The sequence below is a fragment of the Oncorhynchus mykiss genome, chromosome 6, assembly GCF_057628025.1.
Source record: "Oncorhynchus mykiss isolate SJ-2025 chromosome 6, ASM5762802v1, whole genome shotgun sequence".
Classification (NCBI taxonomy): domain Eukaryota; kingdom Metazoa; phylum Chordata; class Actinopteri; order Salmoniformes; family Salmonidae; genus Oncorhynchus; species Oncorhynchus mykiss.
Window position 1 is genome coordinate 30881164 of NC_143027.1, and position 16743 is coordinate 30897906.

Here is a 16743-nt window from a genome sequence, read left to right on the forward strand (position 1 = left end):
GTCATGTTTAAACGTGAAGAAGAAAGGCCCTCCCAGGCTTTTCCCACAGCCTTTTGACCACAGACACCAATCACAAGCAACAAGAATGAGTCCTTTTGGAAAGGAGAGAGTTCTGTTGTCAAGAGACTGAATGAGCGGCTGGTTCTCACGGTAACGGTAGCAGCATACAGTAGTAGTCTGTCTTCCATGTTCCAACCTCCTTATTGAGAGAGGACCACACTGCCCCCATGTGGCCACAATGGAGACCCCAAAGAGTTTTCTAGTAAGATTGTTGACCAAAACGTCCGGCACAAAAACCAGTAGACACTGGAGACCAGAGCACAGCCCGTCTGTCCGGACAGAGAGTGACATTCTGAACATGCTGGACCATAAAGTGAGTGACATACCTTTTACCTACTGCGAATTAGTTAAACTAAACTAACATACCTGTCAACAAGACACACAATACGTAAACCCGCTCTCTGTAAACAATGATATAACCTCCTTCTCCCATTCCTCTGCAAAGTAAATCTATCTACTCCACCTTTATTTAGCCTGACAGGACTCCCGAGTGGCGAAGCGGTCTAAGGCACTGCATTGCAGTGCTAGAGGTGTCACTACAGACCCTGGTTCGATCCCAGGCTGTATCACAACCGGCTATGAGTCCCTTAGGGCAGCTCACAATGGGCCCAGAGTTGTTAGGGGAAGGTTTAGCCGGGGTAGGCTGTCATTGTAAATAAGAATTTGTTCTTAACTGACTTGCCTAGTTAAATAAAGGTTAAACAAATTGAAAGGGAAACTCTCTTTCACAATGATGGTCTAAATAATGAAATACAAATACAGGACTCACAGCGGGAAGTCCCTTTATATTAACTCAGCGTAACATTATTAAACAACACGTCTTCTTACCAGACTGGTCGTTCATCATGCGGATGGCTTTAGCCTTGGCCAGCTCCAGCGCTGTGACCCATCTCTGGCGCTCCACCTCAGTGCTGGCCTTCAGGTGGTAGGTGCGACCGCCGCTGCTCAGGACAATGTTACAGGCGTCCTCCGTGTCGATATGGGCTGTGGCCAGGTTGATAGTGCCACGACATGTATGGGCCATCTCTGCCTGAGTCCTGCAGGGGGCCACCCAGACAGACAGAGAGAGACGGGGACAAGACAGAGACAGACAGACAGAGAGAGAGACGGGGACAAGACATAGAGACAGACAAAGAGAGAGACGGGGACAAGACAGAGACAGACAGAGAGAGAGGCGGGGACAAGACAGAGACAGACAGAGAGAGACGGGGACAAGACAGAGACAGACAGAGAGAGAGACGGGGACAAGACAGAGACAGACAGAGAGAGAGACGGGGCCAAGACACAGAGACAAGACACGAGACAGACAGAGAGAGAGATGGGGCCAAGACACAGAGACAGACAGAGACAGGGCCAAGACGCAGACAGACAGACAGACAGACAGACAGACAGACAGACAGACACAGGGCCAAGACACAGAGACAGGGCCAAGACGCAGACAGACAGAGAGAGAGACAGGGCCAAGACAGAGACAGAGAAAGAGACGGGGCCAAGACACAGACAGACAGACACAGGGCCAAGACACAAAGACAGAGAGAGATGGGGCCAAGACACAGAGACAGAGAGAGATGGGGCCAAGACACAGAGACCAGGAAAAGACACAGGGACAGACAGAGACGAGACACAGATACACCAAATCACAGAACAAATCACAGAAACAGATATGGAAACACAGGGACAGAGACAGGGACAAAAACAGAAACAGATATGGAAACACAGGGACAGAGATGGGGACAAAAACAGAAACAGATATGGAAACACAGGGACAGAGACAGGGACAAAAACAGAAACAGATATGGAAACACAGGGACAGAGACAGGGACAAAAACAGAAACAGATATGGAAACACAGGGACAGAGACAAAAACAGAAACAGATATGGAAACACAGAGACAGAGACAGGGACAAAAACAGAAACAGATATGGAAACACAGGGACAGAGACAAAAACAGAAACAGATATGGAAACACAGAGACAGAGACAGAGACAAAAACAGAAACAGATATGGAAACACAGGGACAGAGACAAAAACAGAAACAGATATGGAAACACAGAGACAGAGACAAAAACAGAAACAGATATGGAAACACAGAGACAGAGACAGGGACAAAAACAGAAACAGATATGGAAACACAGGGACAGAGACAAAAACAGAAACAGATATGGAAACACAGGGACAGAGACAAAAACAGAAACAGATATGGAAACACAGAGACAGAGACAAAAACAGAAACAGATATGGAAACACAGGGACAGAGACAAAAACAGAAACAGATATGGAAACACAGGGACAGAGACAAAAACAGAAACAGATATGGAAACACAGGGACAGAGACAAAAACAGAAACAGATATGGAAACACAGGGACAGAGACAAAAACAGAAACAGATATGGAAACACAGGGACAGAGACAAAAACAGAAACAGATATGGAAACACAGAGACAGAGACAGAGACAAAAACAGAAACAGATATGGAAACACAGGGACAGAGACAAAAACAGAAACAGATATGGAAACACAGGGACAGAGACAAAAACAGAAACAGATATGGAAACACAGAGACAGAGACAGGGACAAAAACAGAAACAGATATGGAAACACAGGGACAGAGACAAAAACAGAAACAGATATGGAAACACAGGGACAGAGACAGGGACAAAAACAGAAACAGATATGGAAACACAGGGACAGAGACAAAAACAGAAACAGATATGGAAACACAGGGACAGAGACAGAGACAAAAACAGAAACAGATATGGAAACACAGGGACAGAGACAGAGACAAAAACAGAAACAGATATGGAAACACAGGGACAGAGACAAAAACAGAAACAGATATGGAAACACAGGGACAGAGACAAAAACAGAAACAGATATGGAAACACAGGGACAGAGACAGAGACAAAAACAGAAACAGAGAGAAAGGCTTGTAGTCAAATCCCAATGCGTATCTACCACTAGCCTACTGTATGTCTGACTAGACACTGAAGTGCAAATGTCCTTCTTGTATGCAGTCGCTTCATACTTGTGGCTTGGTAAACATGACAAAACACCTCATTATTTAGATATGTGGCGATGTGGCCAGGCTCAGGTACAGGTACAGGCAGGAGGAGGATATCAAGCAGGGCAGTGAGGAGGCGGAGGGATAGAGAAAGAAATAGGAACACATGCAATGTGAAGTTTAAAAGATAGTGGCTTTGAAAGGCATGAAACAGTCAAGGGCCTTCCTTGGCTTACTGTCTCTAGCCCATTTTAGCCTTCTGTGTAACAGTGTTTTCTGTCCCCAGCATGTGCACACTGCACATATTTCCACATACAGCCAGCACGGTGTATGTGTACACATTCAAACATACACAAACTAGAGAACAGTATCGTCAATCACTCAACATGTTCTGGTGGCTGTGCTGAGGGAGTGACTGTGTGTGTCCCGGGCAGAGGAACTAGTGTTGCACTTTGATTGGGCCACAGAATGTTGGATAACGAGGCCATTGTGTGACTCCAAGCCCCCATAAATGGACAAAACCAAACAATGAATAACACTGAGGACAAAGGACAGAGAGAAAGAGAGAGAAAAAGGGTGTGAGAGAGAGAGAGAAAGGGAGAGAGAAGACAGTGAGAAAGAGAGAGCGAGAGAAAGGGGGAGAGAATTTCCTTGCTTGGACCAATTCGTTTCCACATTTACAATAATTGTCATTGGTATGAGCAAACTGTAGCTGCTGGCCTATCATCAGAGAACAGACAGAGGTGAATGAAATCTTTTAAATCCTCAGAAGAAGAGTCATATGATTGATCAAAAAATTGTTGTCTTGGGACAATTCAGTCTTCTTAGTATTTAGTAGGTGGTGTGGTGGACCAGGTTGTTTGTCTAACCCCTCACTGAGGGCAGACAAGCCGGTGAGCAGAGCAGCAGATCAGTGACAGCTCACGGCCTTTATCCTCAGAAACCGAATAAGGCGCGTTTGAATGTGAACACACTCAGAGCATAACAACAGACATTTCCCCACGGAAGGGATGGGCTGTGTGTACACCATTGTCCAAGTCCCAGACATAAGTTACTTAGTATCTGTTGCAGTTCCCTGGTGATATGTCAGATCACTGACCTCCTGTAATGGTGAGAACAGCTAAACTCAAGCAGCTTCTGAGGGATTAATACAACCCACGCCCTGTGGTGTGTGTGAACCGAAATGTGTCCCCAACATCCATCCTCATTGACCCCTGGCCCTCACTGCCAGAACAGGCTCTCACAGCAGTATTCTGCCAATTGCACCAACAAACACACACACACACACACACACACACACACACACACACACACACACACACACACACACACACACACACACACACACACACACAGGCAGGCATTAACTGAACACAGTCATGTTCAGGGCTTCTGTCCTGAAATGACCGAAAACTCACTTTTGGGCTCTGATGAAAGTTTAGAGTTACTGTCTCTAGGCTCTGCCTCAGGATCAGTTCAGTATCACTGCTCCAACTGGTTCAACTTTGGCCTACGTAAAGCTAGTCTCTCATGAATGTTTACCCCAGCCATGAGTATGGCCAGCGTACACGCAGGATTTAATTCTGGGCTCCGAGATTAAAAGGTAAAGCTCATCCTAAACAAGCACTTTGGGGAAACGTTTCCCTGGCTCCATTTTAGGCTGGATAGGGACACAGTCATGCAAAGCCACAGGAAGAGAAGTGTTTGTCAACAGCCCAGCCTACAGCGAGCACCAGCGGCCCAGAGCTCCAGCTATAACTGGGTCACACCACTGTGAGTCTGCTGATGAGCAAGTCAAGATCCATGCTGATCTCTCTGCCCTGTGGGGAGGCAAGGCCATGCAACGGCCCAGGAATTACAGAGTCAAGGCACAGCAGAAACTGAGAAAGAGAGAGATCAGGTCAGAAAGAGATGGGGGAGCAAGAGAGTAAGAGAGAGAACGGTCATTTCCATGTAAAAGGACCCATGAGCACCAACATTTGAAGTCCATAGGAACATGTCAAATCTGGTGTCAAATGAAAGCTAAGGGTCTATATTTTTTTGAGATTAAGGCATATAAAAAACTATTTTCCAGCCTAAAAATGTGGAATAAGCAAGTGCTTTGATTTCTGATCAAACAGATGGAAAAGGGGTCTTAGAAAACACATACCAGAAAAAGCCTGAAAAGTTATTAGAAATACATCATTCAAAACACAACAATGTTGATATAAAGACCCCTGACAACTAACACTTACATTTCGCTATTTGGCTGGCAGCCACACAAGCAAATTAGCTTACAACAAAAAACCAAGGAATTTTTTGCAAATTCGATGCATGGCCATCATACACAACATGACCAAAAGTATGTGGACACCTGCTCATCAAACATCTCTTTCCATGGACATTAATATGGAGTTGGTCCCCCTTTTGCTGCTATAACAGCCTCCACTCTTCTGGGAAGGCTTTCCACTAGATGTTGGAACATTGCTGTGGGGTCTTGCTTCCATTCAGCCACAAGAACATTAGTGAGGTCGGGCACCGATGTTTGGCGATTAGGCTTGGCTCGCAGTTGGCGTTCCAATTCATCCCGAAGGTGTTCAATGGGGTTGAGGTCAGGGCTCTGTGCAGGACAGTCAAGTTCTTCCACACCGATCTCGACAAACCATTTTTGTATGGGCCTCGCTTTGTGCATGGAGGCAATGTCAGGCTAAAACAGGAAAAGGCCTTCCCCAAACTGTTGCCACAAAATTTGAAGCAAAGAATTGTCTAGAATGTCATTGTATGCTGTAGCGTTAAGATTTCCTTCACTGGAACTAATGGGCCTAGCCTGAACCATGAAAAACAGCCCCAGACCACTATTCCTCCTCCACCAAACTTTACAGCTAGTACTATGCATTCGGGCAGGTAGTGTTCTCCTGGCATCCACCAAACCCAGATTTGTCCGTCGGACTAGTGAAATGGTGAAGCGTGATTCATCACTCCAGAGAACACATTTCCACTGCTCCAGAGTCCAAAAGCGGCAAGCTTTACACCACTCCAGCCAACGCTTGGCATTACACATGATGATCTTAGACTTGTGCGGCTGCTCAACCATGGAAAACCATTTCATGAAGCTCCCGACGAACAGTTGTGCTGACATTACTCCGCGCTTCAGCGCTCAGCGGCTCCGTTCTATGAGCTTGTGTGGTCTATCACTTCGCTGCTAAGTTGTTGTTGCTCCTAGACGTTTCCACGTCACAATAACAACACTTACAGTTGACCGGGGTAGTTCTAGCAGGGCAGACATTTGGCGAACTGACTTGTTGGAAAGGTGGCATCCTATGACGGTGCCACATTGAAAGTCACTGAGATATTTCTTATGTGGGAGGTACAGTAAAGAGAGCGGGAAGAGAGAGTGAGAGATAGAGAGGGGGGTACCGTAAAGAGAGCAGGAAGAGAGAGTGAGAGATAGAGAGGGAGGTACCGTAAAGAGAGCAGGAAGAGAGAGTGAGAGATAGAGAGGGAGGTACCGTAAAGAGAGCAGGAAGAGAGAGTGAGAGATAGAGAGGGAGGTACAGTAAAGAGAGCAGGAAGATAGAGATAGAGAGGGAGTGCGAGGGCCAGCAGGTGCTGTATGTTGTGTTGTGTAGTGCTGTGCTGGTTAAGCATTAAGGGGATTTTACCTGTCATTCCCCTGAGCACCACACATCCTGACAAAACACAGATCCACCGATCTGGGGCGTGTAATGAAACAAAACAGTGTCTCAACACACTAGAGAGACTGGCTGCCACAGGCATTAGCAGACACACAGGATACACAGGATATATATAACATAGAGACAGACACACAGGATATATATACAGTGGGGGAAAAAAGTATTTAGTCAGCCACCAATTGTGCAAGTTCTCCCACTTAAAAAGATGAGAGGCCTGTAATTTTCATCATAGGTACACTTCAACTATGACAGACAAAATGAGAAAACAAAATCAAGAAAATCACATTGTAGGATTTTTAATGAATTTATTTGCAAATTATGGAGGAAAATAAGTATTTGGTCACCTACAAACAAGCAAGATTTCTGGCTCTCACAGACCTGTAACTTCTTCCTTAAGAGGCTCCTCTGTCCTCCACTCGATACCTGTTTTAATGGCACCTGTTTGAACTTGTTATCAGTATAAAAGACACCTGCCACAACCTCAAACAGTCACACTCCAAACTCCACTATGGCCAAGACCAAAGAGCTGTCAAAGGACACCAGAAACAAAATTGTAGACCTGCACCAGGCTGGGAAGACTGACTCTGCAATAGGTTGGTAAGCAGCTTGGTTTGAAGAAATCAACTGGGAGCAATTATTAGGAAATGGAAGACATTCAAGACCACTGATATTCTCCCTCGATCTGGGACTCCACGCAAGATCTCACCCCGTGGGGTCAAAATGATCACAAGAACGGTGAGCAACAATCCCAGAACTGTACGGGGGGACCTAGTGAATGACCTGCAGAGAGCTGGGACCAAAGTAACAAAGCCTACCATCAGTAACACACTACGCCGCCAGGGACTCAAATCCTGCAGTGCCAGACGTGTCCCCCTGCTTAAGCCAGTACATGTCCAGGCCCGTCTGAAGTTTGCTAGAGAGCATTTGGATGATCCAGAAGAAGATTGGGAGAATGTCATATGGTCAGATGAAACCAAAATATAACTTTTTGGTAAAAACTCAACTCGTCATGTTTGGAGGACAAAGAATGTTGAGTTGCATCCAAAGAACACCATACCTACTGTGAAGCATGGGGGTGGAAACATCATGCCTTGGGGCTGTTTTTCTGCAAAGGGACCAGGACGACTGATCCGTGTAAAGGAAAGAATGAATGGGGCCATGTATCGTGAGATTTTGAGTGAAAACCTCCTTCCATCAGCAAGGGCATTGAAGATGAAACGTGGCTGGGTCTTTCAGCATGACAATGATCCCAAAACACACTGCCCGGGCAACGAAGGAGTGGCTTCGTAAGGAGCATTTCAACGTCCTGGAGTGGGCTAGCCTGTCTCCAGATCTCAACCCCATAGAAAATCTTTGGAGGGAGTTGAAAGTCTGTGTTGCCCAGCAACAGCCCCAAAACATCACTGCTCTAGAGGAGATCTGCATGGAGGCGAATGGGCCAAAATACCAGCAACAGTGTGTGAAAACCTTGTGAAGACTTACAGATAATGTTTGACCTCTGTCATTGCCAACAAAGGGTATATAACAAAGTATTGAGAAACTTTTGTTATTGACCAAATACTTATTTTCCACCATAATTTGCAAATAAATTCATTAAAAATCCTACAATGTGATTTTCTGGATTTTTTTCTCTCATTTTGTCTGTCATAGTTGAAGTGTACCTATAAGTGTACCTACTTTGAAAATTACAGGCCTCTCTCATATTTTTAAGTGGGAGAACTTCCACAATTGGTGGCTGACTAAATACTTTTTCCCCCACTGTAATATAGAGACAGACACACAGGATATATATAATATAGAGACAGACACACAGGATACACAGGATATATATAATATAGAGACAGACACACAGGATACACAGGATATATATAATATAGAGACACACAGGATATATATTATATAGAGACAGACACACAGGATATATATAATATAGAGACAGACAGGATATATATTTTACAGAGACAGACACACAGGAGATATATTTGACAGAGACAGACACACAGGATAAATATTTGACAGAGACAGACACACAGGAGATATAATATAGAGACAGACACACAGGAGATATATTTGACAGAGACAGACACACAGGATATATAATATAGAGACAGACACACAGGAGATTTATTTGACAGAGACAGACACACAGGATATATATTTGACAGAGACAGACACACAGGATAAATATTTGACAGAGACAGACACACAGGAGATATAATATAGAGACAGACACACAGGAGATATATTTGACAGAGACAGACACACAGGATATATAATATAGAGACAGACACACAGGAGATATATTTGACAGAGACAGACACACAGGAGATATATTTGACAGAGACAGACACACAGGAGATACATTTGACAGAGACAGACACACAGGAGATATATTTGACAGATAGACACACACAGGAGTAAAGCTAGTGAGAAATATACAGCATGGTTAAAAGGGAACACAGCACATGATACAAGTAGAGATAGGAGGAAAACACTCAGGGACATGTAGTGACCAAGGAGGGAGAGAGTAGGCCTAATGAAAACAGGAGACAAGCAAACCAAGGCATGTTCAGTATGACATGACCTGCTGAAAGAATGAAGCTGAGGATATTAAATACCTCCAAGTGTTTCATATTGTGCATTTTCTGTCACACACACACACAAACACACACACTCAGTGACCTGGTGCTGAGCCCAAGGAGGAGCACATTAATGTGGTTAGATCACAGCTTCTCCATCATCTCTAGCCCAGAACCTGCCTCTGTCTGGGGAAGGCAGTGATAGCAGGGCTCCAGACTAATGTCTTGTAATCTTTACTAAATCATTCAGTCGGATTTCCTCTCCGAGGTGAGTAAGCTGTGACCGAGCGTGTTAAAGCCGGGAGGAAAAGTCAATTAAGAAATGAAAAATGAAATAGGTGGAGAAGAGGAGGGAAGAGGCCATGTCACACATTGCCGTGAGATAATGGTGCTTGTTTACCTCAGTGATTTACACTACCCGCATGGTGAGTCGAACACCAGGAGATGGTGGGGGAAGGAGGCTGACGTGGACGAAAAGAGAGGCTGCAGCCTGAGCAGATATGCCGTGTCAGACCAAAGACGAGTCAATGGAGCAAGTGAAACGTTGCATCTCTATAAACCCCCATTACATTTTAACTGTCTCAAAATGCTGAGTGTGTCATGTGACCAGAGATTATAGTCCACTACTGGCCTTTCACAGCCACTACCAGCTTTTTTCGACCAAGCCCTGACTTTGGCACAACTAGGCTGGGAAACGGGGATCATTGAACATCATTGGGGTCAAATTAGCGAGTGACATTGGTCAAGTGTATATCAACTCACCCTTTAGGGATAACTAGTCATCCCTGCTTTTGAAAAGGGCAACAAAATCGATTGCATAGGCTACAACAACTGATCAGTGCACGTTGTGATGCCTGTGAAGTGAGTCATTCTGGCTTAAACGTGCGTCCATCTACAACTTGTCATGTAATCAATGCTGCATAGTCATACTACAGTCATACTTCTAGGCCTACACAGTATGCATGTCTGACACAGTAATACCATGAAAACATTACACAAACAAGAAAAAAGGAACTGACTGCTGCTCAGAGCAGATGAAGTATCCATGAATGGAACACTGCATGTTTCAATGGTACAAATTGACCGCAGCCACATAGAGCATTATGTCTGTTACATCTCTCTAAAACAGGGTGACACAGCTGCAACCTACTGGCGCACTGACACAGAACATTGTTTCCCCTCTTTGACTCTAGAATAATGAGAAAGGGGGGATGGGATGAAGGAAGTGGGAGTGAGCCTAGACATAGTGATGCATGCAATGCCTCCACCTCAGTGCTGCTGAGCCAATGATGCTTTGCAAATCATGGTGGTACATCAGAGTGGGAGACATCAAAGGTACGGTAAGAACCTCCAGATATGGAGAAGACACATAATTGGCATGTTAGGGGCTACTGCTTTAATGTAGAACCCCTTTAAAATTCAGACAGGCAGACAGACAGCTTCTACACATGCAGGCAGGCACAAACAAAGCCTCCAGCCAGATACACACAGAGAGCTCTGCCTGGCAGAGAGGAGACGAGGGGGGCATTACTCGGGCTTTCTTTTGTGGGAACCTGTGCGCTCCACTGCCTCTGTGCTCAGATGTCGACAGGCTACCGTTACATCAGACAGCAGTCACCTTCCAACATAATGACTATTAATAGAGGGAAGACTGAGGGGACAGAGATCTTTCCTTTCACCATCAGCACAAACAGGAGTGGGACTTTGGCTCCCTTGTCTCAGTTTCCACTAACCCCTCACTCACTGGTAAAAGGACAACAGGGCTCTTTGTGTGTGAAGGTGTGGTCATATGCATGTTATAGAATGGTATAAGATGTGTTTGGTGTCCACCAGGCCCCATCACCTCTGACTCCTTCAGACACTGGGCCTACTACTGGTAGTTAGCCTACATTTTGGTCTGATGGGAGAGGTACTTGTTTCCTCCAGTGAGGTCAAAACAAACATTTTGAGACTTTAAGTAATTGTAGGTTGAAGTGACACATTTTTATATATATATATACTGTATATAGCACATGAGCTGTCTCTGCCCTTTACAAAATCCTGCTAGCATGAACGCCATAAACTGAGAGGCATAAAAAACCCAATGCTGGTTTTAGGAGCCAATTACACTCCTTTTCTCAAGCAAACAAAATTATGTCACATTTTTAAACTCTGATGTTTCTGGATGGACCTCATTTGGAGGACCTCAGAGGAATATTCCCACTTTCTGTTATGAACCAAATAATTAAGCACAGTAAAATTGGGTTGGGTGAACAACAGTTGTTACATGTAACTCCCCCACCCTCATCCTCCATTGTTACCCTCTGTCCTCCTGTTCAGAAGGCTGCCCAGCCCCCAGAGGAAACGTGATTCCGATTCAAGAAGCACCTGAGCCACAGGTGTTATTAGTATAAGCAGCACACAGGTGGCACCTGTTTACGGTGTGGAGAGAGGATGCTTGCATTCTACAGGTCAATGTTTGTTTGCTCCCAGGGACAACATACAGTGGAGTGCATTTCTGTTCAATTCAAAATGCAATCATTTGGGTGTGTATTATACGTAGCTAACAAAATAATTTGGGTGGCAGAGAAGATCTGTGGTGACAGGGAGACTAGTTAGTGAGCTAGCTAGCTTGCTAACCAATTATATTTGTGCTAACAGTAGCAAGCTAGCTGGCCAAATCATTATTTCATTATTTTGCTAGCCCAACATTAAACTGAATACAGGATCATTTATTCCTATTAGACTGAGTTCCAGTATCAACAAAGACTGGACACGTATACCTAGCTACACGGTAAATCAACGATGGTTGAAATCACTGTGTTAAAAAAATGTGGGTTTAATTGACTCTACTGGGATTTAGCTTGGTTAAAAACAACACAGAAAAGTGTAAAATGGCAAGAGTTGGTTAAAAACAACACAGAAAAGTGTAAAATGGCAAGAGAGTTGGTTAAAAACAACACAGAAAAGTGTAAAATGGCAAGAGAGTTGGTTAAAAACAACACTGAAAATAGTAAAACGGCAATTGGAGTTTAATTCAAGCAACTCTCTGAGAGTTAAATATTTAGTGTTGTATAACATTTTTAAAATATCAACACCATATGACCAGAATAATATTAACACAAAATGGGTGTGGGAGAACTCCATAGGAGAACTTCAACTCCATAGGAATTGAATTAACTCTTACGGTTTTACTGTGTAGCATTGTATGCAAAACCTGGTTAGAGGTAGCAATTTCTAGCTAGCTTCAGTGACAGCTAGCTCATGCCAGCTGAGCCACTTGCATTCTGTCATTTTGTACAGTAGGTACATGATTTGAACATTCTAAATTACACATAACATGTTTTTTAAAAGAGTGATTTCATTGCTTAGCTTAAAGGGCTTGGCATAATGTAATGTATTACCTAGCTAGCTATCTGTGAGAATAGCGCCCACTGCCCACTGAACTGTTTCAACATCAATTGATGTCAAGAAGTTGGCACAGCTGTCTCTGCATTGTAGCTGTCATCATCATTCGTGTTCGTTTAACACTTGCAGTTGCAATACCAGACCATGTAGTTAGCCTGTAATTATGGCTTATACAAATATATTGTAATATTATTACACATGCTGATACTGTAATTACACTGTAATTAGCTCAGCTACTAGTGTCAGCATGTTTACCTGTAATACGACAGAAGGCCATTGCTGAGGACGAACCATCGGCGTTGATACCCTTTCAAATAGTTAGTCCATTTAAAAAGCCAGCCTTTGTACGTATCCGACCCCGGCGCTAGGGCCCCTGTAGGAGTGGATGCCGAACCCTTTCCCTGGTCGCTCATCCTCAGCTCCGCTGCAGATTGCGGTGTGCAGCCGGATAAACAAGGGACCGCGGAAACGAATAACACTATCCTGCTCTCCCCATATATACACCTACCGCCGATGAGTGCGGGGGAGGGTCCAGACCAGAGAGAGCGAGATAAACACTAGGCGTCCCTTTCACATTACACTGGAAACAGGGGGAAGGATGAAAACTGATGCGAAGGAGGAACTGGTTGTCACTAGTTACCACAGCCACAAAGTATTAAACCCCGCCCATTCCTCAATTTCTCATTTTAAAATACAAAACAAAAAATAAAAGCATGCGAAGTAATTAAGGGCATTCGTCACACCTGTAACATGGGCAATCATAGAATCAAAATCCTGTATGGCCACCTTCTCCCAAGATGACCCCAAATGTGAACAATGCCAACATAACACTGCAACTCATGCACATGCACGGAGTGCACAAAACGTTAGGAACACCTGCTCTTCCCATGCCATAGATAGACTAACCAGTTGAATCCAGGGTAAATCAATAATCCTTTATTGATATCACTTGTTAAATCCACTTCAATCAGTGTACATGAAGGGGAGGAGACAGCTTTAAGAAGGATTTGTAAGCCTTGAGACAATTGAGACATGGATTGTGTATGTGTGCCATTCAGAGGGTGAATGGGCAAGACAAAAGATTGAAGTGCCTTGGAATGGGGTATGGTAGTAGGTGCCATGCACACCTGTATGAGTGCGTCGTGAGCCGCACTGCTGCTGGGTTTTTCACGCTCAACAGTTTCCTGGGTGTTGTGTATCAAAAATGGTCAACCAGCCAAATAACATCCAGTCAACTTGACAGAACTGTGGGATGCATTGGAGTCAACATGGGCCAGCATCCCTGCAACTCAATATTACAGTATGAAGGTGTTCCTGATATTTTATACAATAAGTGTATGTTCTGGTTGTGCCAGAAACTAAAAGGCTATTGGGATGGTATTTTTAATGCTACATCCAATATAACACAAGTATCTATACTGAACAAAAATATAAACTTGTAAAATGTTTGTCCCATGTTTCATGAGCTGAAATAAAAGATCCCAGAAATGTTCCATATGCACAAAAAGCTTATTTCTAAGCTTATTCCACACCTGACAGGTGTGGAATATCAAGAAGCTGATTAAGCAGCATGATTGTTACACAGGTGCACTTTGTGCTGGGGACAAGAAAAGGCCACTCTAAAATGTCCAGTTTTGTCACACAACACAATGCCACAGATGTCTCAATATTTGAGGGAGTGTACAATTGGCATGCTGACTGCAGGAATGCTGTTGTCAGAGAATGTAATGTTAATTTCTCTACCATAAGGCGCCTCCAAAGTCATTTTAGAGAATTTGGCAGTACGTCCAACCGGCCACATAACCACAGACCACGTGTAACCACGCCTGCACAGGACCTCCACATCCGGCTTCTTCACTTGCTGGATCGGCTGAGACCAGCCACTCAGACAGCTAATGAAACTGAGGAGTATTTCTGTCTGTAATAAGGCCCTTCTGTGGAGAAAAACTCATTCTGATTGGCTGGGCCTGGCTCCCTAGTGGGTGGGCCTGGCTTCCAAATGGCTGGGCCTAAACCCTCCCAGGCCCACCCATGGCTGCTTCCCTGCCCAGTCATGTGAAATCCATAGATTATGGCCTAATTAATCTATTTTAATTGACTGATTTCCTTATATGAACTTTATCTCAGTAAAATAAAAAAAGTTGTATGTTGCTTTTATATTGTGGTTCAGTATGTATGTCCTGATCGACTGATAGCTAGCTACCTTTGGGACAACAGCTGGTAGTTCTGGAATAGCAAAGACAGTTTAAAAAGGAGATCTCTATCGATTACTGTTTTTTTTAAATACTAATTCTCTGCCATAAGTGACTATCCTTTTTTTTCTTGTATACTAATCCACCTTGATACACAAATCAGTTAGCATCTAACTATTTATGTTGATATTTTCTCCATATATACTGTATTTCAATTCATTTTTTCAACTGACCTTTAGACTGGTCTTGTGAGGCCTGTGGGCATCCTAGAGGAGCAAAATCGACATGTACATGTTGTTGAGAGTCTTAACTTTGTGTGTAGCCCGAACTATTTGAACTCTACAGACAGAAGTTGGCAGATTGGCTTTACCAACTTCAGACGAGTTCCAAGACGCTTGTGGGGGTTGTAGTAGCAAAATGGAGAACAGCATTGTGTTCGTGAGAGGGGTCTTAAAGTTTCTAGGCCGACCCGGTTGGACGCTACATATTATTTTGTGAGAAGACCGATCCACAGCTCTAGCTCTGTCACCTTTTACCACAAATGCAGACATCGGCGGTAACAGTGGATTGAGATGCCTCCAATACAAAAAACAGATATCTCTTAAATACATATGTCAAGCCTCCCGAGTGGTGCAGCTTGAGGCGTCACTACAGCCCTGGGTTCGATCCCAGGCTGTGTCCCAGCCGGCTGTGACCAGGAGACCCATGCGGCGGCACACAATTGGCCCAGTATCATCCGGGTGAGGGGATGGTTTGGCCGGCAGGGGTGTCCTTGTCCCATCTTGCCTTAGTGACTCTTTGTAGCGGGCCGGGCACCTACAAGCTGACACCGGTCGCCAGTTGGACAGTGTTTCCTCCGACACATTGGTGCAGCTGGCTTCCAAGTTAAGCGAGCAGTGTGTCAATAAGCAGTGCAGCTTGGCAAGGTTGTGTTTTGAAGGACGCATGGCTGTCGACCTTCGCCTCTCCTGAGTCCGTAGGGGAGTTACAGCGATGGGATAAGACTGTATCTACCAATTGGCTATCACGAAAAAGTAAAAGTACAACAACAACAACAAAATGTTTTTTTTAAATAATACATATGTCAAAAAAATAACCAATGTTTCCTGATCTTTCTTATACCTCTCAGATATATGACGGACACTTCAGAACAAACTTCCTTTGTTTTTTGTTGTTCAATGTAGTGAATCTGTTATTCAATGTGTTTGTATGGGATAATAGCATAAGGCCAAATTTCATCAAAACATTTTTTACATATATTTTTGTGGATACTTCAAGGGCCCTTAAAATTCAGAATCAAATAGCAAAATGATCTTGGTTTGATCTAAAAAAAATGGTCCTTATAGGTTAGTATAACCGGTTTAGACAGGGTTTAGACTATTATGGGTTGCTCTTGCTGTACACAACATCCAGAAGTGGTGTAAAATTGTGTTTTATTAAGACAGTACGTTTTATTTTTGTCTGCCCCCACATTCAATTGAGTTAATGAGAAAACAGACACCTGTGCAGCCTGATAGGAGGATGTATTATGAATGAACTAGTCGCATGGGGACACAAGTGTATTCCGGCTGGGGTGATCACTTTGACACATAGAGGTACGACATGATAAAACTACAAAACTACGCCCTCTAGGGGTGTCGGCGCAATAGCAAGTGTATTATTTGCTTTGAACTTCATTACTGTGGTTTCTTTTTTACATTGAACATGCAAAATTAGAATCTACACAGATGCTGACATTTGGCAAATGAAGGTAGAATGTGTTAATAGATTTGACCATCATCTACCGAATTATTTAGAATTGTTTGGTTTCTAAATCAAGTTTAATCAATCCCATTTGACCTTGGGAAATA

The 16743-nt window shown here is 43.9% G+C and overlaps 1 protein-coding gene across 2 annotated transcripts in view; it reads right to left on the reverse strand.

Moving 5' to 3' along the window:
• Nucleotides 1-13344, reverse strand: part of LOC110525719 (oxysterol-binding protein 2) — a 73860-nt gene extending 60516 nt beyond the window's left edge. For both annotated transcript variants that reach the window (XM_036979857.2, XM_036979856.2), the window contains exons 1-2: nucleotides 12957-13344; nucleotides 889-1097 (exon numbers count right to left, since the gene is read on the reverse strand). In XM_036979857.2, coding sequence (XP_036835752.2) covers nucleotides 889-1097; nucleotides 12957-13114 — 367 coding nt within the window. In that variant the 5' untranslated portion in view covers nucleotides 13115-13344. The remainder of the gene's footprint in view (nucleotides 1-888; nucleotides 1098-12956) is intronic.
• Nucleotides 13345-16743: the final 3399 nt, after the last annotated feature.